Raw genomic sequence first — 14,913 nt, 5'->3', positions numbered from 1 at the left:
CCGAGATCTTCTGGTGGTATTGTGGTATGAATGTTTCATCATCAAGTCCATAGACTAATGCTATTACATACAATTAGCCACAAAAAGCTAAGTTGACATAAAAACCTTATACTAAGCTCCAAAGTTTAGTATAAATTTAATAATAATATCATAGTGAAAAATCCAATACATATTTTAGAATGCTGTAAAAATTAAAATAATTGACAGAACCGCATGCAATCTGAAGTTTAAAATGATCACCATAATCTAATATGCCTGTCTAGAAACTGAAATGTCTAAGAATAAAGCAGAAGGTAGCTTATTACAGTCAAACATAAATGCTTGAATATGATCACTGAATTTAAAACCAAAGATCAGAAAATAAACAAACATAAATTTCTGCAACACCTTTGTTTAGCTGTTAATTTCTTTACCTCTTGTTCCTATTCTTTCAATTCTTAAGGTATAGAAAACATCTAGACAATTTAAACATTTAAAAATCTGTCTTTTTCTTGTGAACTATTAGCTGTACTTCTTTTAGCAAGCTGTTGAACAATATTCTGTAATAATCTAGGTGATTTAAGAGGACTTGGCAGCAAAAAAATTTATGAGTGAGTCACTGGCAATTTCATGTTTCCATTTGGTCCCTTACACTCCAGTCAAATGCTTTAGTAAGATACCAGTGCAAAACAAAATATATCTCAATGTAGGTAATGATGATAAGATCCCCTCTCAGTCATCTTTTCTCCAGGCTAAACAGGCCCAGATCTCAGCCTTTCCTCATAAGAGAAGAGAGATGTTCCAGTCCCCTAATCATCTTCATAACCCTCCGCTGGACCCTATCCAGCAGTTCCTTGTCATTCTTGAACTGGGGAACTGAGAACTCAACACAATATCCCAGAAGCAGCCTCACCAGGGCAGAGTAGAGGGGGACAACCACCTCTCTCAACCTGCTGATCATACCCTTCCTAATGCACTCCAGGATACCATCAGCATTCTTGTCACAAGGGCGCATTGCTTGCTCATAGGCAATTTGTTGTCCACCAGGACCCCCAGGTCCTCCTCTGCTGAGCTGCTTTTCAGCATTTCAACCCCTAACCTGTACTGGTGAATGCAGTTGTTCCTCCCTCAGTGCAGGACCCTACACTCAGCTTTGTTGAACTTCATTAGATTCCTCTCCAGCTCTCTATACTATGTCTCACTGAATGGCAGCACAGCCTTCTGGTTCATCAGCCACTCCTCCAAATTTTGTATCATCATCAGACTTGCTGAGGATACACGCTGTCCCTTCATCCAGGTCACTGAGAATTTGACAAGACAGGATTCTGTAGTGACCGCGGGGGAACACCTCTAGTCACAGGTGTCCTACTAGACTGTGCCACTGATCACAACCCTCTGACCTTGGCTGTTCAGCCAGTTCTCAGTCCACCCCACTGTCCACTCATCTAACTGAAACTTCCTGAGCTTACCTATGAGGATGTTATCAGAGACAGTGTCAAAAGCCATCTGGACAAGATGGTGAACACCAGACTGAGCAAGTTTATTAGACACAATAAGTAATAAAAAACAATAAAAAGAAAAACAAACTGCAAATATCTGCAGAAGCAGCTCATGATACTGAATAACTGAGAGATAAAATGACTTCTGAAAATACAGTAAATACACGAAGAAAGACAATATTAACTTCCCCCATACTGTAATAGGATGTGAACAGATGATTAACACTCAAAAATAAGATCCTGCTGTTGTGGGAAAAGCAGATGTTGAAAGGAATGGAATCATTTTCACACAAATAATTAAGTAAACAAAGATTCATTAATCTGGAAAAGAAGCATCTGAAGGAATTGTGACAAAGGTATATAACAAATAACAAAGAAAGGGATTAGGGAACAGTGGTTCACTTGCCCTTTTCATATAAGCAGAAGGGGTATCAATTAGAAGTAAAAACAGTCGGATAAAAACAAAGATTGTTTTTCCTCTATATAACAAACTGGCTCAGGAAGTCCCTCTGGCAGAAGTAATTGGAGGTGCAGGAAATAAACCCTGTAAGTAATTGTACATATTTCCTCTTGTTTTGTATTCTCTGGAGGGCATCAGCTGGGAACAAGCTATTTGGCCAGATGGTCCTTTGGTCTGACCCAGTGTACTGAGTTGGCTGACCTTCAAGCCTTCTGTCTACTAAGCAGCTGCTGCTGCTCATGTTGAAAACTCTCAACAGTGTTTCTCCAAAGCACTAAAAAAGTTGACTGTTTAGAGATCATCTCTGCAGTCACAGCTTTTATCCTCTGGTTCATTTCACACCTTTGGCATTCCGCTGAGACTGCCAAAAATGTTGCCGATTAATGCCAATTTATTTGTCACACCTGTCCATTAAGAAATGGATTGAACACAAAAATCTCATTTCTGACAGAACACTGAACAAGAATCAGGTTGTAATAACACATAATCACTACCCACCTGGGACAGCTGTGATCTAGAGCAGGGTCTGATTCTCTCTCCCATTAGCAATTGTTGACATATGAAGGACAATGTAGGCAAGTGCTTTGTTGCTTTGTAAAACTACTATATAACAACTCATTATGGGGCAACCAAGAAGTCTTCACAGAAGTAAAATGAGACCAGAAAGTCCTTCGCTAAGTGAGACATAATGAGACACATCTCTAAGTTTTCCCTAAGAACATAAGAAGGATGGTGAAAGAGCACAGCTAGCTGGGACTGTCAATATTTGCAACTTTTTGTACAATTTGCAGGGCTTGGGAACTTATTTCACCTTATTTTTTTTTTTTTTAACTGCCATTGATTCTAGATTTCAGCAAGAAAAATATCATGTCCTCAGAAAGAACAGTTTCTGAATCCTCCCTAGTAATGTGATTTGCAATTTCTGCTAGGCTGCACCTTGAAAGCTTCCAAAGTGATATTTTAGGCTGACATATTGCTCTTTTCTTAAACATGGGCTTCAGGGAGGTTGAAACTGGGTTGATTCACTTTTGGAGTCATAAATACGCAGGGTGATGTTGCTTAGTATGATTAAGCTTGCTTTTAAATATACTTTTCTGCTTTGCAGAAAGGCAAGTTTTGCATAATCTTCATAGCAGATGCAGATGAAGGACTATACCTGCAGCAGCAATATATCATTTGCAAGCATTCTCATACCACATTTAAAGTGAAGAGGCAACAATAATCGAACAGTTTATTCTTAGGAGACTAAGCTAATTAGCATTAATGCTTTCTTCCCTCAAAACACACTACTTTTTCTTTACTATGATGCCTTGCTGCTGTCACCAGCATTGGGAAATAGAGGACAGGAAAAATTCTTATAAATATCTGAGCTTTCACCTGTACATGTAGCCAGTGCAAATTATTTCACAAAAGACTTGTGTGCTATAGGGGTTTGATCTTCTATTGAAACTCCTTAATTTTTGCAGTTATTTTCTCAACTTGTTGGAGGGGTTCAAAAAACAGGAACTAGATGATCTTAAGGTCCTTTCCAACCCTACCTGTCTTGGGTGACATGGTTTAGTGTGTGGTGTTCCTGCCCATGGCAGGGGGGGTGGAACTAGATATCTTAAGGTCCCTTCCAACCCTAACTATTCTATGATTTTATAATTTAGGTCCAAGCCCCCTGCAATGGGCAGGGACACCTTTCACTAGGCCAGGTTGCTCAAAGCCCCATCCAACCTGGCCTTGAACACTTCCAGGGATGGGACAGACACAACTTCTCTGGGCAACCTGTTCCAGTGCCTCACCAGCCTCACTGTGAAGAATGTCTTCCTTATATCTAATCTAAACTTACCCTCAGGACCTGTGGATGCATCTCATCAGGACCCATGCACTTGTACACCTTCAGGTTCCTTAGAACCTGAAGGAACCTGATGTTCTCCTACAGTGAGCAGTTCTTAATGCTCCCAGTCCTTGCCTTTGCCTTCTGTCACTTGGGCCATGGGGCTGAAGCACTTGCTGGTGAAGACCAAGGCAAAAAAGTTGTTGAGTACCTTAGCCTTCTCTATATCCTGGGTGTCCAGGTTTCCCATTTCCTGCATTTTCCCTGGTCTTTTTTTTTCACCAGTGTACCTACAGAAGCTTTTCTTGTTGCCCTTAATGTGCTTAGCCAGATTTAATTCTATCAGGGCTTTAGCTTTACTAAACTGATCCTTGGCTGCTGAATTTCTCTGCATCCTTCCCAGACTATCTTTCTTTGCTTCCACCCTAGAGCAGGCTTCCTTTTTGTATTGAAGTTTGCCCAGGAGTTTCTTGTTAATTCGCACAGACCTTATGGCATTTTTGCTTCACCTCCTCTTTGTTTGGTTTAGTGGTGAATTTGATAGTGTTAGGTTAACACTGAGTTGGACTTGATGATCTTAAGGGTGTTTTCCAACCTATGATTCTATGATTCTATGAAATAAGAATCCTGTGATACTGACAAGGAAAAAATATACCCTTTTACTGATCATTTATATTTATCCCTTTTTTGCTTTAGAGGATTTATTATTTCAGAATGTATCATTAAAGTCTTAAGCCTGTTCTGTAAACTGGTATCTCTACCAAGCACATGTATATGTTGTAAGAGATATGACTAATTCTAGATTACTCTCTTTATTGATACTGGTTCAAAAGGAGATGATTATGATAAAGCTGTTATCTATCTCTTGAGGTATTTTTGCTATAACCACTTTAGTTAGCTTTGCTGAGAATTCCTAAGAATAAAATAAAACATTCCTCCACAAAATATGTGTACAAAAATGCTTGCAATATATTTGATATTTATATACTTAAATATTTTCCTAGTAAAAACAACTCTGAGGTTGAAAACATAGAATCATAGAATATTTTAAGTTGGAAAGAATACATAAGTATTGAGTCTAACTCTGCGCTCCTTGCAGGACTACCTAAAACTGAATCATATGACTAAGAGCATCATCCAGATGGTCTCTGAAATCTGAAATGCTAAAAAATGGCTTGGCATAGCTTTATTTCCTTAATCTATAACTGAAAACAATTAATGGATTTTGGTGAAAACTTTTAGATTAGTAGATACCATCTTTCTTGCATCTCTCTGGTATAAACTAGAGTGGATCATCTTGTCAGAAGTCCATTACTAAAAGTATTACAGCATACTCAACAGAAAACCCTCAATATAATCTTGCCCTGGGTTCTGCTGTAACAGTTATTTTTCTCCTTTTTAGTAGCTGGTGTGTTTTCTTCTTGGTAGCAGTGCTGTGTTTTCGACTTTAGTCTGAGACCAATGCTGATAACACATCAATGGTTTTAGTTGTTGCTAAGTAATGTTTACTCTGATCAAGGACTTTTCAGCCTCATACTCTGCCAGTGAGGAGGCGCATAGGAAGCCAGGAGGAAGAAGAGATAGGACACCTAACCCAAACCAGCCAAAGGGGTATTCCATACCACAGCACATCATGCCCAGTATATATACAGGGGGGAGTTACCAGAAGGCCCAGATAGCTGCTTCGGTCAGGCAGGGCATTAGTTAGTGGGTGGTGAGCACTTGTACTGTGTATCACTTGTGTTTATTGTTGTCCTTTTCCTCTTTTATATTCTCTCCCCTTGTTATTCCCCTTATCGTTATTATTATTGGTGGTAGCAGTAGTAGTTTTGTATTATACCTTAGTTACTGGACTGTTCTTATCTCAACCCGTGGAAGTTACATTCTTTTGATTCTCTTCCCCATCCCTCTGGGAGCTGGGAGAGGAAGGGGGGGAGTGAGCAAGCGGCTGCATGGTTCTGAGTTACTGGCTAGGTTTAAACCATGGCAAGTCTGATTTTCAAAGAAGGCAGATTTGTCTTGCACTTATTCTGGGGGAAGCGAATTAGAGAGTCTTACAATTTCTTGCATCAGCACCAGCAATCATCAACTCACTGTGAATTGGATGAGCTCTCTCTATAGTTTCCAGTCTGTGACTGAAATACATGTATATATTATATATACATATATATATTTATGTATATAAGCGGGGTTACTTATACAAGTATATAAGTGAACCAATCAGATCAACATATGGCTGAGCATTTGCTAATACTTATTCCAGGGACAGAGAGGAAACAGAGGCTGTAAACTAGTTGGAGAAGAGCACAAGACCACTCCATTTCACACTAAAAAACTCTTACATTAGCTTACTTTAATCCTTGAAAACCACCATTAACAATTGTTCAGCTGGTACTAGAGACATGAGAGAAAATCTTGTGATGCCCAGCTAAAGAAACCCATTATTGTGATATCTACTGTAAAGAGAAGTCAATTAGAGCAGTCAGCTTGTCTCTGAATTCAGAAGGATTTAATGATGATTATCAAGATACCTGTGCATTCCTTTGATGCAGCATCAATTCAGGAGAGAATCTGTGTTTATTTATTTTTAATGGAATTCTTCGATGCAGGTGCACAATTCTATGACAGCTTTAAGAAGACAGTAATTACCTGGTAAAGTATGCATCACCAAATCATTTAATAGATAAAGGCTTCTATACAGGAAACAAGCTCTTCCAGATGAAGTAACAATTTGGACAAGGAATTTGATGCCTTTAAAATTCAGTGAAAGCAGCAAATTATAATTATACAGCTCTATTCTACATTATTCTAATTGACAGACATTGCTTAATTAAATGGGAGGAAGGTGAAATAGCATGTGAAACAAGCATACTACTCCCTATCACAGAAAAAGAAACATTTTAAATTCTAATGCTGAATCAGATGCATGCTTTTGAAATTTAATGACTGCTCTTGAAGACATTTAATGCTTTTTAATTAATGGATAGTTTTGCAGACACTGAGCGCCTGTATTTGGTGTTTACATGGCCACTCTATATAGAAGTACATGTTAGGAACTTAAACTGCCCTATTCACTGAAATAGCTATGCATTTAAGTCAATGGGATTGCTATTCCATCAGTGAGGAACAAATTAAAAACCTTTAAATTATGTAAGTTTCTCTAGAAGTGATTTATAATGGAAATATTAATAAATATTTCATTGCAGCTGTGCTGCTAGGTCCTACTACATTTTTTTTTTTAATGAACCAATGAGGTACAAGCCTGACTAAGATATTTTTAGAGAATATAAATGTATTGTTTGACAGAATCTTGCACCTTTTCCTTTAATTTGCTTCCCTCAGGCTAGTCTGTAATTGGTTCCTGAATAACCTCAACAACCTTTCCTGGAACATCATTCCAGATATATTCCTCCTTTGGGGGAAAGGGGATAGGGGCCAGAGTTATTACATCTCAGCATAAAAAGCAGGAAGTAATTATGACTCTTCTCAAACTATAACAGCAGTCAGAAATCAAACCCCAACATTATGGTATTACACTATTAATGCAAATGTACCCAAACTTCAAGTGTTACAGACAGCTTTTGGTAGCCTTTCATGTCCCCAAATGGACATGCTGTCCTTGCTTAGAAAAATTAGCTCAGGGTGGAAAATTCTTTGAACTCCACAAAGTCTGCACACCCCTCAGGATAAATTTGGGGCTTAACTGTTGTTTGTATCCTTAACTAGAAACTCAGTAAGTGTCAATTTGTTGCAGGAATGACACTGGATGAAACTCTGTGGGAGAACTTGTTGCCTAAATTTCACTGTCAGTTTTCACTGTAAGTAATTTCTAGCATATACCTGAACTGCTGGACTTCATCTATGCTAACATCAAATCTAGAAATACACCATCACTATATGCCTCTCTGTTTCCATGCTGATCGTTACCACAGCCTAGCATTTGTAACAGTAATTGAAAATACCTTGGCAACAGTAGATGGATCTTGCTGGTATAAAAATAAAAAAAAAAAGGGAAAATAAAAAAATGGAAAAAGCTTGTATTCATTTCTTCTAACACTTCACCTTCCTCATTTAGTCATCGGTCTCATGAATGGTACCATATTTATTTCTCTCTAACCAAGGACTTCTAATAATCCCTGCTAAAATATGTGAAAGAAGTCTGCTCTTTTTGTTCACCACATTTGCAACAGGTGAGAAATGGTCATAATTTTGCTTACTCATAGAACGGAGTTTCAAATTCTACCTTTATAATCTAGCTCTGAGCTGAGGTTGTTCATTTTGCACCTTTATAGTCATAGACAGGAAAACAGATATGAGAAAAAAAATAGATGAGTTTGTCCAAGAATCAAATGCAAATTAATTAACTAAATTTCTCCACAGCTCTTTTTCTGCACATTTGAATATCATAGGCCAAACAGGAAAGCATCATTAATAAGTAAATAATTTGTTTGCCTACCTGTGCAAACGAAAGGTACTCAATGCACTTAGAGCAACTTATGCAAATGCATAAGGATAAAGAAAATATTACCCAATTTCTACCAGGAGTCATTAAAAAGTGTAATAAATTTTTTTTTATCTCCTAAGTAATTTTGTTTTTGCTGCTGCTTCAACTACAATGACCAAATTCGTATGAACTATAAGAAACAATGCATTCTTATGAAATGGCAATGTATGGCAAAATTATGTATAAATAAAAAATAAAACCAGATACCTAACAAGTGCGAGTTACTGTTTTCTACTGAACATATTTCTATTCTGATCCTGCTGCACCTTTTTCTGAAAGATAAATAATAAAGTTCATTTTATCTGAGCTTTCTTGGTCTTCTGCTTCTTTTCTAGTGGAAACAGATTTGGATTGAAGCTGCCTTCTTTGAAGGTGTGTGACTATCAGATTAATTTTCAGCATTCTAAGTGAATACTTTTAAAACTAGTATTAGGTGTGATAAAACAGTAAATACTGTTCTGTGTTCATTTATTTAGCAGCTAGTAAGACTTTCTTTGTATTTTCAATACCACATTAACTTTCACCAGCTTTGGTTAATGCTTTAAGTTAAGGAAATCCTAAAGCCATATTAATTTCTGTGCAGAAGAAATGACCAACGTGATCAATCATATATTAAATACTATAAGAAATAAGTCTGCTGAAAGGATTAGCAGTAACAGTGGGGATCAATACAACTAAAAGATAAGACTTTTAAAGATACATTTTATTCACTTTATTAATCTCATAGTGAAAGTCCCAATCAACTCTAATCAGAATTAGAAAAATACAGCACTTTTGAATAGCTATATCTAAACCAAAAAATTTCAATACTCAATATCAAATGCATTTCCTTAACAATTCTACAGTCGTGGAGTAAGAAGGTATTATTTGATAGGCTTTTTTCAGCTTCTACTGCTATGCTTTCTGAAAGGTGTAATCAGAAAATTTGGAATATTTTTCCCCATAGGTGGAAAGGGAACAGTCACTTCATATTTTATTAATTGAGAAAAAGAAGCACAATTATTTCCAGGGTGTTTATCTCATTTCATAAATGTCTTCAGCACAGCAGCAGTCCAAAATATTTAAGTGTAGCTAGCTGTGTTCATCTATTTTGAGTTTCTCTTTAGTGAATAAATGGAAGAGATGGTGATGATTACTTTCACCAGAGTAACCAGCGCTGTACCTCTAAGTGAGCTATTTATTGTATTTATTACATTAACTATGTTTTATGCGCGTACATTCTCAAATGATACACTGTGAATTGGAAGTCAATTTAAAGTTACATTGCTTTCATATTCAGTGAGAAAAACATAGATTTTCAGATCAAGAGTTGGCAGAGTCTATCGGTATCACATGCTAAACCATTCTAATAGAAAAGGTATTGATCTGAAATCCTGAAACTTTTCTTCTTTAAAATGAGCTACAGGATAATAAAAATGAAGAATAAAATAAAGCTTAAGAATGATCAATGGTACACTGAACTGGAAGACACTACAGGAATATTCAAAAAATAAAACTATTGAAACTCTTTCAGATGTAGGGCATCAGTTCAATCTCAATGCAATAACCTGGTCACACACTCCACTAAAAGTATCCATCAGAATAGCATTTACTCTCTGTCAGAGAAGGTCCACCCCCTTTCTTGGGTCCTCTTCCCTTTTTGCCTTTACATGCTTGGAGACTTGAGTCACGCCATTCTCTCACCCTGGAACCAGGACTATAATAGATACTAAAGATTTAGCATCCTACTAGTTCCACCAAGAGTTGAGCATCTGTATTTTTTCTTCTTAAAAACCTGAACTTGGTGATAAAGTAGGCAATGTCTTTTTTAAAGCAAAACTTTTTAATTTAACAGATGCAAGAAAGCCCCCAAGGAAAAATACTTTAAGCCTACTTAGAAAAATTTAAGTGCCTGTTTAGTTTCATTTAACCAACTAAACTAAATGTGCACTATCAAAATTAAATTAGAGTTCTTAAATTACATGAACACATGTAAAATAATGATTTACAATGGTCTCACTTCTTATTAGAACATCCTTTTTAGACAACTCAGGGAAGTTGGATTTTCAATGAAATGAAAACCTACTTCATTCTCACTTTACACTGTAACTATCAGATAACTCGATGTCTTAAACATGAATTCGTTTTTTATACCCCCTAACTACTCCAGGGAGCTAGCCTGGACATTTAGGATATATGGACATCTGGAAGAATCTCTCTACAGTATTTTTTTTGTTGTTTTGTAGTTAGAATCCATTGGGTAAACAACCTGTAATCACTAGCGTAAAGACCACCTCCTTTGAATGTTTTAATGTTCCCTTCTGAAATTTCACTTTGTGTTTAAGAAACCACTTATAAAATACAGATGAATGTATCTGCCACTACTAATCTCTAAAGCATTTGTCACAGTGTCCAAGCACAAAATAATTAGGTGTGAAGCGAGCACTTCAGCTCATTTCTGTGTTCCAGAGAACCCTGTTAAAGAGCTACAATGCAAACTGCTCTGCTATTATAGTGAGGATGTACATATATCCTGAAGATGGTACTTCATCACGTATAACAGATGTTTCATGGCCAAGGTGGTAAAGGTACATCTAACAGAGGCAAGATAGCACCAGAACTGAAAATGGTATAATCATATTAGGCAGAAGCAGCTTGCTGTTAAGATGGCTGAACTACTGTCTATATGATACAAGTTAGCTGAAGTGTCTCTATACAACTGTTTTTCAGAACAGACACGCTGAATGATAGCTTGGTAAAACTGGTGTATCAGTAATTCCTTGCATTCCCATCCGTTCCTTTACATTTGATGCTTTCCTGAGCAGTATTTCCAGTCAGTATTTCTGAATCTGACTGTGGCTAGGAAGATACATACAAATGCTACACAAACCTACAAGACACAATACTCAAAGTGAGTCAGATCTTCCCTAACAAGGTGACATTTAAATGGATATTTAAGGATTTAAATATTCTTATCCCTACTGGGCAATACAATTATAGGAAATGTCAGTTCAGCTCTTCCTTCACCGTAAAAAATGAAAATACCTAATTAAAAAAAGTAGAACCACTCACTAGCTAGAAGTTGAAATACATTTATAACCACTATGAAAGGTCTGCCCAGAGCTCAGTTAGTTACACTCATAGTTTACTCTGATAAGTTTGACCACGCATCTCCAGCAGATCATCTCAAAAGCCAGTCATTCCTGCTCAGAATACTTAGAAGCTTGCTTTTGTATTTCACAATAAGAATCCGTCAGTTTTTCATCTTGTTTCCTATGAAGGGAGATCATGACTTTTTTATTAGGCTAGATATAAGGTAGATTGTTCTGCTTCACAGCATCTGGTACATACGTAGCTCCTTATGTGACTTTATGTCAAGCTTCAGAAAAAATAAGTGTTGTATAAAAGCAAGCTAGTACCTTAGTATTCTCCCTTTTTGCTTTCTGTTTTTCCACTTATATTTCAAGTTTATGCACAATCTTTTGTGTGTTACCTTGGCAACTAACTCGAAATTACTCTGCTACAAGTCTACAAAACTCCAGCCACTTATTTGTGTTTTTATAATGCGTAGAATTCAAAGTGTGCAGTTCCCACAGTACAGTCATAATGATTATTAAAAGTTCTTATGGCACAATCATTCTAGCACTTAATAGGCATTGGTTTACTAGAAGATGATAATGCAGTCACAGCCAATCATCTGACCATAGCCCTGTTCTTATAACACAAGGTATTTGCAGAAAGCACTTTGTCTGCAGAGTACCTAGTAGACAGGTCTTGCAGAATGCTGGATTCTGAGGACAGATTTGAGTTCTTTAGTAAGGCTACAGTACAAGGTAATTAAAAGTAATAATTATCTTCATAACTAAAACCAAATAAGCATGAAACCTTCTGTATCTATGCTCAGTTTGGACGCCTAGCACTAAGGTATAGGTAGCACAGAAAGGCTTATTTCTCTTTATTCATTTATTGTATGTATATATTTATATTATCTCATAGATATGTATAATCAGATGAAAACAAGTCTTAAGTTTAGAAATACAGTGCTCAAAGGAGTGCAAAGCTTGGGAGAAGTGGAGCAATAAGCAGACCTGATGTCACTTGCTGAGTAGGAAACTTTCACTCCATTCACTGGGCATTCCTACTGTAAAATTTAATACCCAACTGAAAAACTACAGCTGCAGAGCTGAAGAAGTTTTGAACATGAAGGTCCACGTCCTTGTACAGCTAGTATCTACATCTTCAGTCTTCAGTCTTAAAAGAAAATTTTGCTTACTAAGACAACCTATCTTCTTTGGCTTTGGTGACTAGTATTTTTCCCAGAGTAATATCTCCCCTCCCTAACCCACCCCCCCCACCCCCCCCCCGATACCGCAATTAATTTAATCACAGCTGGTGACTGCAGAAAAAAAGAATTGAATATCTTCTGTATTAAAAAAGCAGGCCTTTTTTTTCCCCCTATGTCTGCTTTCCCATTTGATTTCTTTCTCATTTTCTCACCCTTTTACCAGTCAGAAAAGTTTGCCTCAGTAATTCACCTTTACACTCTTTTCTGAGTTCCTTGTACATTTCAGAAACTCTAGCTGGACTAAATTCGATAGTACTATACCACAATTCAACAAAATATGACAAAAGATCACAGGAATTCATGTCTAAACAATGATTAAATCTTACTGTGCTCATTCCTACAAGCTTCCCAGTTGCCTCAGATTAAGAAACTAGCAGACCAGGGCCTCATGTTGACTGTTTTGTAAGTGTAGAATTTTACAGTATGTGCACTTCAGAATCAGTCAAACAAATAAGTAAACAACAAGCCCAATAAAATTAGGGTAGTCTTACAGCCCTACACGAGCATTCTGAAGCTCAGAATGGGAAGAAAACTCACATAGCTTACACCATTTATTAACCATCTGCTTACAGTGTTAGTTGAGTTTCCATTTAAATGTAAGCCACTGTCAAAGAGAGGTGATGAAGCTCCACTGCTGTGATCACTGGATGGTCCAGGGGAACCTAGAAATCAGATAATAAAAAATAATTGCTTATATTAAAAATGTATGCATATGTAAGTTGGTATCTATTCCACCTGTAAAACACATTAAAAAATTTAAATATAGATCACCAAGCCAAGCCAGAAATACTACTTCCATTTTAAAATGACAATCAGTAAAATTTTGATATGCTATACTTTATGTCTAGAAAGGAAAAAAAGTTAGCTAGATGTCATTTTATAGAGGCTGTGCTCATGGGAACTACTTTTATGCTTAGCTGTTTGCAGGATATAGCCTTTTTTCACTGAGAATGAGATATTTAAAAGCAAATAAATTCAGTTACACAAATCCTATTAATTTAATTAAAAATAAATCCTATTGAGTCTTGAAAGTCTCATCTTAGAGTATAACTGTGGACTGTATTTATAAACAAAGCTAATAAGATGTTCCCAGGCAAGTACTAACTGTACACATAAATAAACTTTATTAATGGATATATCTTTTTCTTAAAATGCTAATTAATTTCATGAATGATGCACATTCTCAAACTGTGAAATTAAAAGCAGTCATCTTGAAATGTTGATTCTATGTTAATATCTTCAGATTACACATATATATTGATACATATCTTCCTTTAGTAGTTATGCATCATGATCCTGCTTTAGTAGTTTAGGTGACTCCAAGAAAGCTTAATACTTTTGTAACATACAATAATGGAAACAGCACAAAGTCACATCATTGTGTAATTTCTGCTTAAATGTAAAATGTTAACATACAGCACCAATAATACACAATTACTCTCAGACAGCACTTGGTCTTATCAATAAAGCACATAAAATCAATTTCACAGCATTATATTCATCGTCACTGAAAACTCATTTTTCCGTCTGAAGAAGTCACCTGAAATTGCCTGTAAATCATTTTACATTAATAGGCCTGTCAAGTCTAACATCATGAGAGTCAGTCACATGTTTTTGTATGTATCTATTCCACATATCTAGAAGATTTAGCAAAATTCAACAAAAGCTCATTTTCTCCATAACAAATCTCTGCCAATTCAGTGCTGAGGTCTCGCAATTACATCCTGAATTTTGAAATTTCAGCATGTTTTCATTTGGAGTCCTTTCAGTACAATGCTAGATGATGGCAGCAGAAGGAAGAATTATGCTTTGCTTGTGTGGTTCTTACCCAAGCACTGACTTCAGTAGCTAGCTACAATGTTTTGTAGCTACCATGTAAGTACAGTAGACCACAAAAATCTATGTTTATACTCATTGATGACCACGGTGACTTGCTAGAACAGAAGATAACATGTAACTTTTTTGTAATAAAAGTACTAAAATAAAAAAGTTGGCATTAAATTCTCCACTGAAGAATGGGTCAGTGGGTAATTATGGGAGATCCAAGAATCAAATTCCTAAAGTGGAATTATCTCACTTCTTCAGCAATTTGAGCATATCAAAAGACATTAATTTAGATATTTTCAAATCTCTAAATCCAGGTTTTACCATAATTAAAAATGCTACATTAGAATTTTTTTTTTTTTTTTTTTGTCAGTAAATTGACATCTGTTACATGGAAAATAAGAATAAGAATAGAAAAATAAAGAAAACTAAGAATAAAAGGTTAAGCAACAAATTTCCCTCCTCCCACACCATCACTGCAGATTTCCTTTTAGTTCAGCA

At 36.3% G+C, this 14,913-nt stretch overlaps 1 protein-coding gene across 1 annotated transcript in view; it reads right to left on the bottom strand.

Annotated features, from left to right (window-relative positions):
• Positions 1 to 14,913, bottom strand: part of LOC134169171 (gamma-2-syntrophin-like) — a gene marked incomplete at its 3' end in the record, with an annotated part of 159,902 nt that overhangs the window by 18,566 nt on the left and 126,423 nt on the right. Inside the window, exon 8 of the mRNA XM_062629460.1 lies at positions 13,159 to 13,250. Within this exon, the coding sequence (XP_062485444.1) occupies positions 13,159 to 13,250 (92 nt within the window). The remainder of the gene's footprint in view (positions 1 to 13,158; positions 13,251 to 14,913) is intronic.

The sequence above is a fragment of the Pezoporus occidentalis genome, unplaced genomic scaffold, assembly GCF_034315485.1.
Source record: "Pezoporus occidentalis ecotype Australia unplaced genomic scaffold, CSIRO_AGI_Poc_V1 ctg339, whole genome shotgun sequence".
In the NCBI taxonomy this organism is placed as follows: Eukaryota; Metazoa; Chordata; class Aves; order Psittaciformes; family Psittacidae; genus Pezoporus; species Pezoporus occidentalis.
The sequence above is the reverse complement of the archived record's forward strand: the minus strand, read 5'-3'. Positions and strand labels throughout refer to the sequence as shown.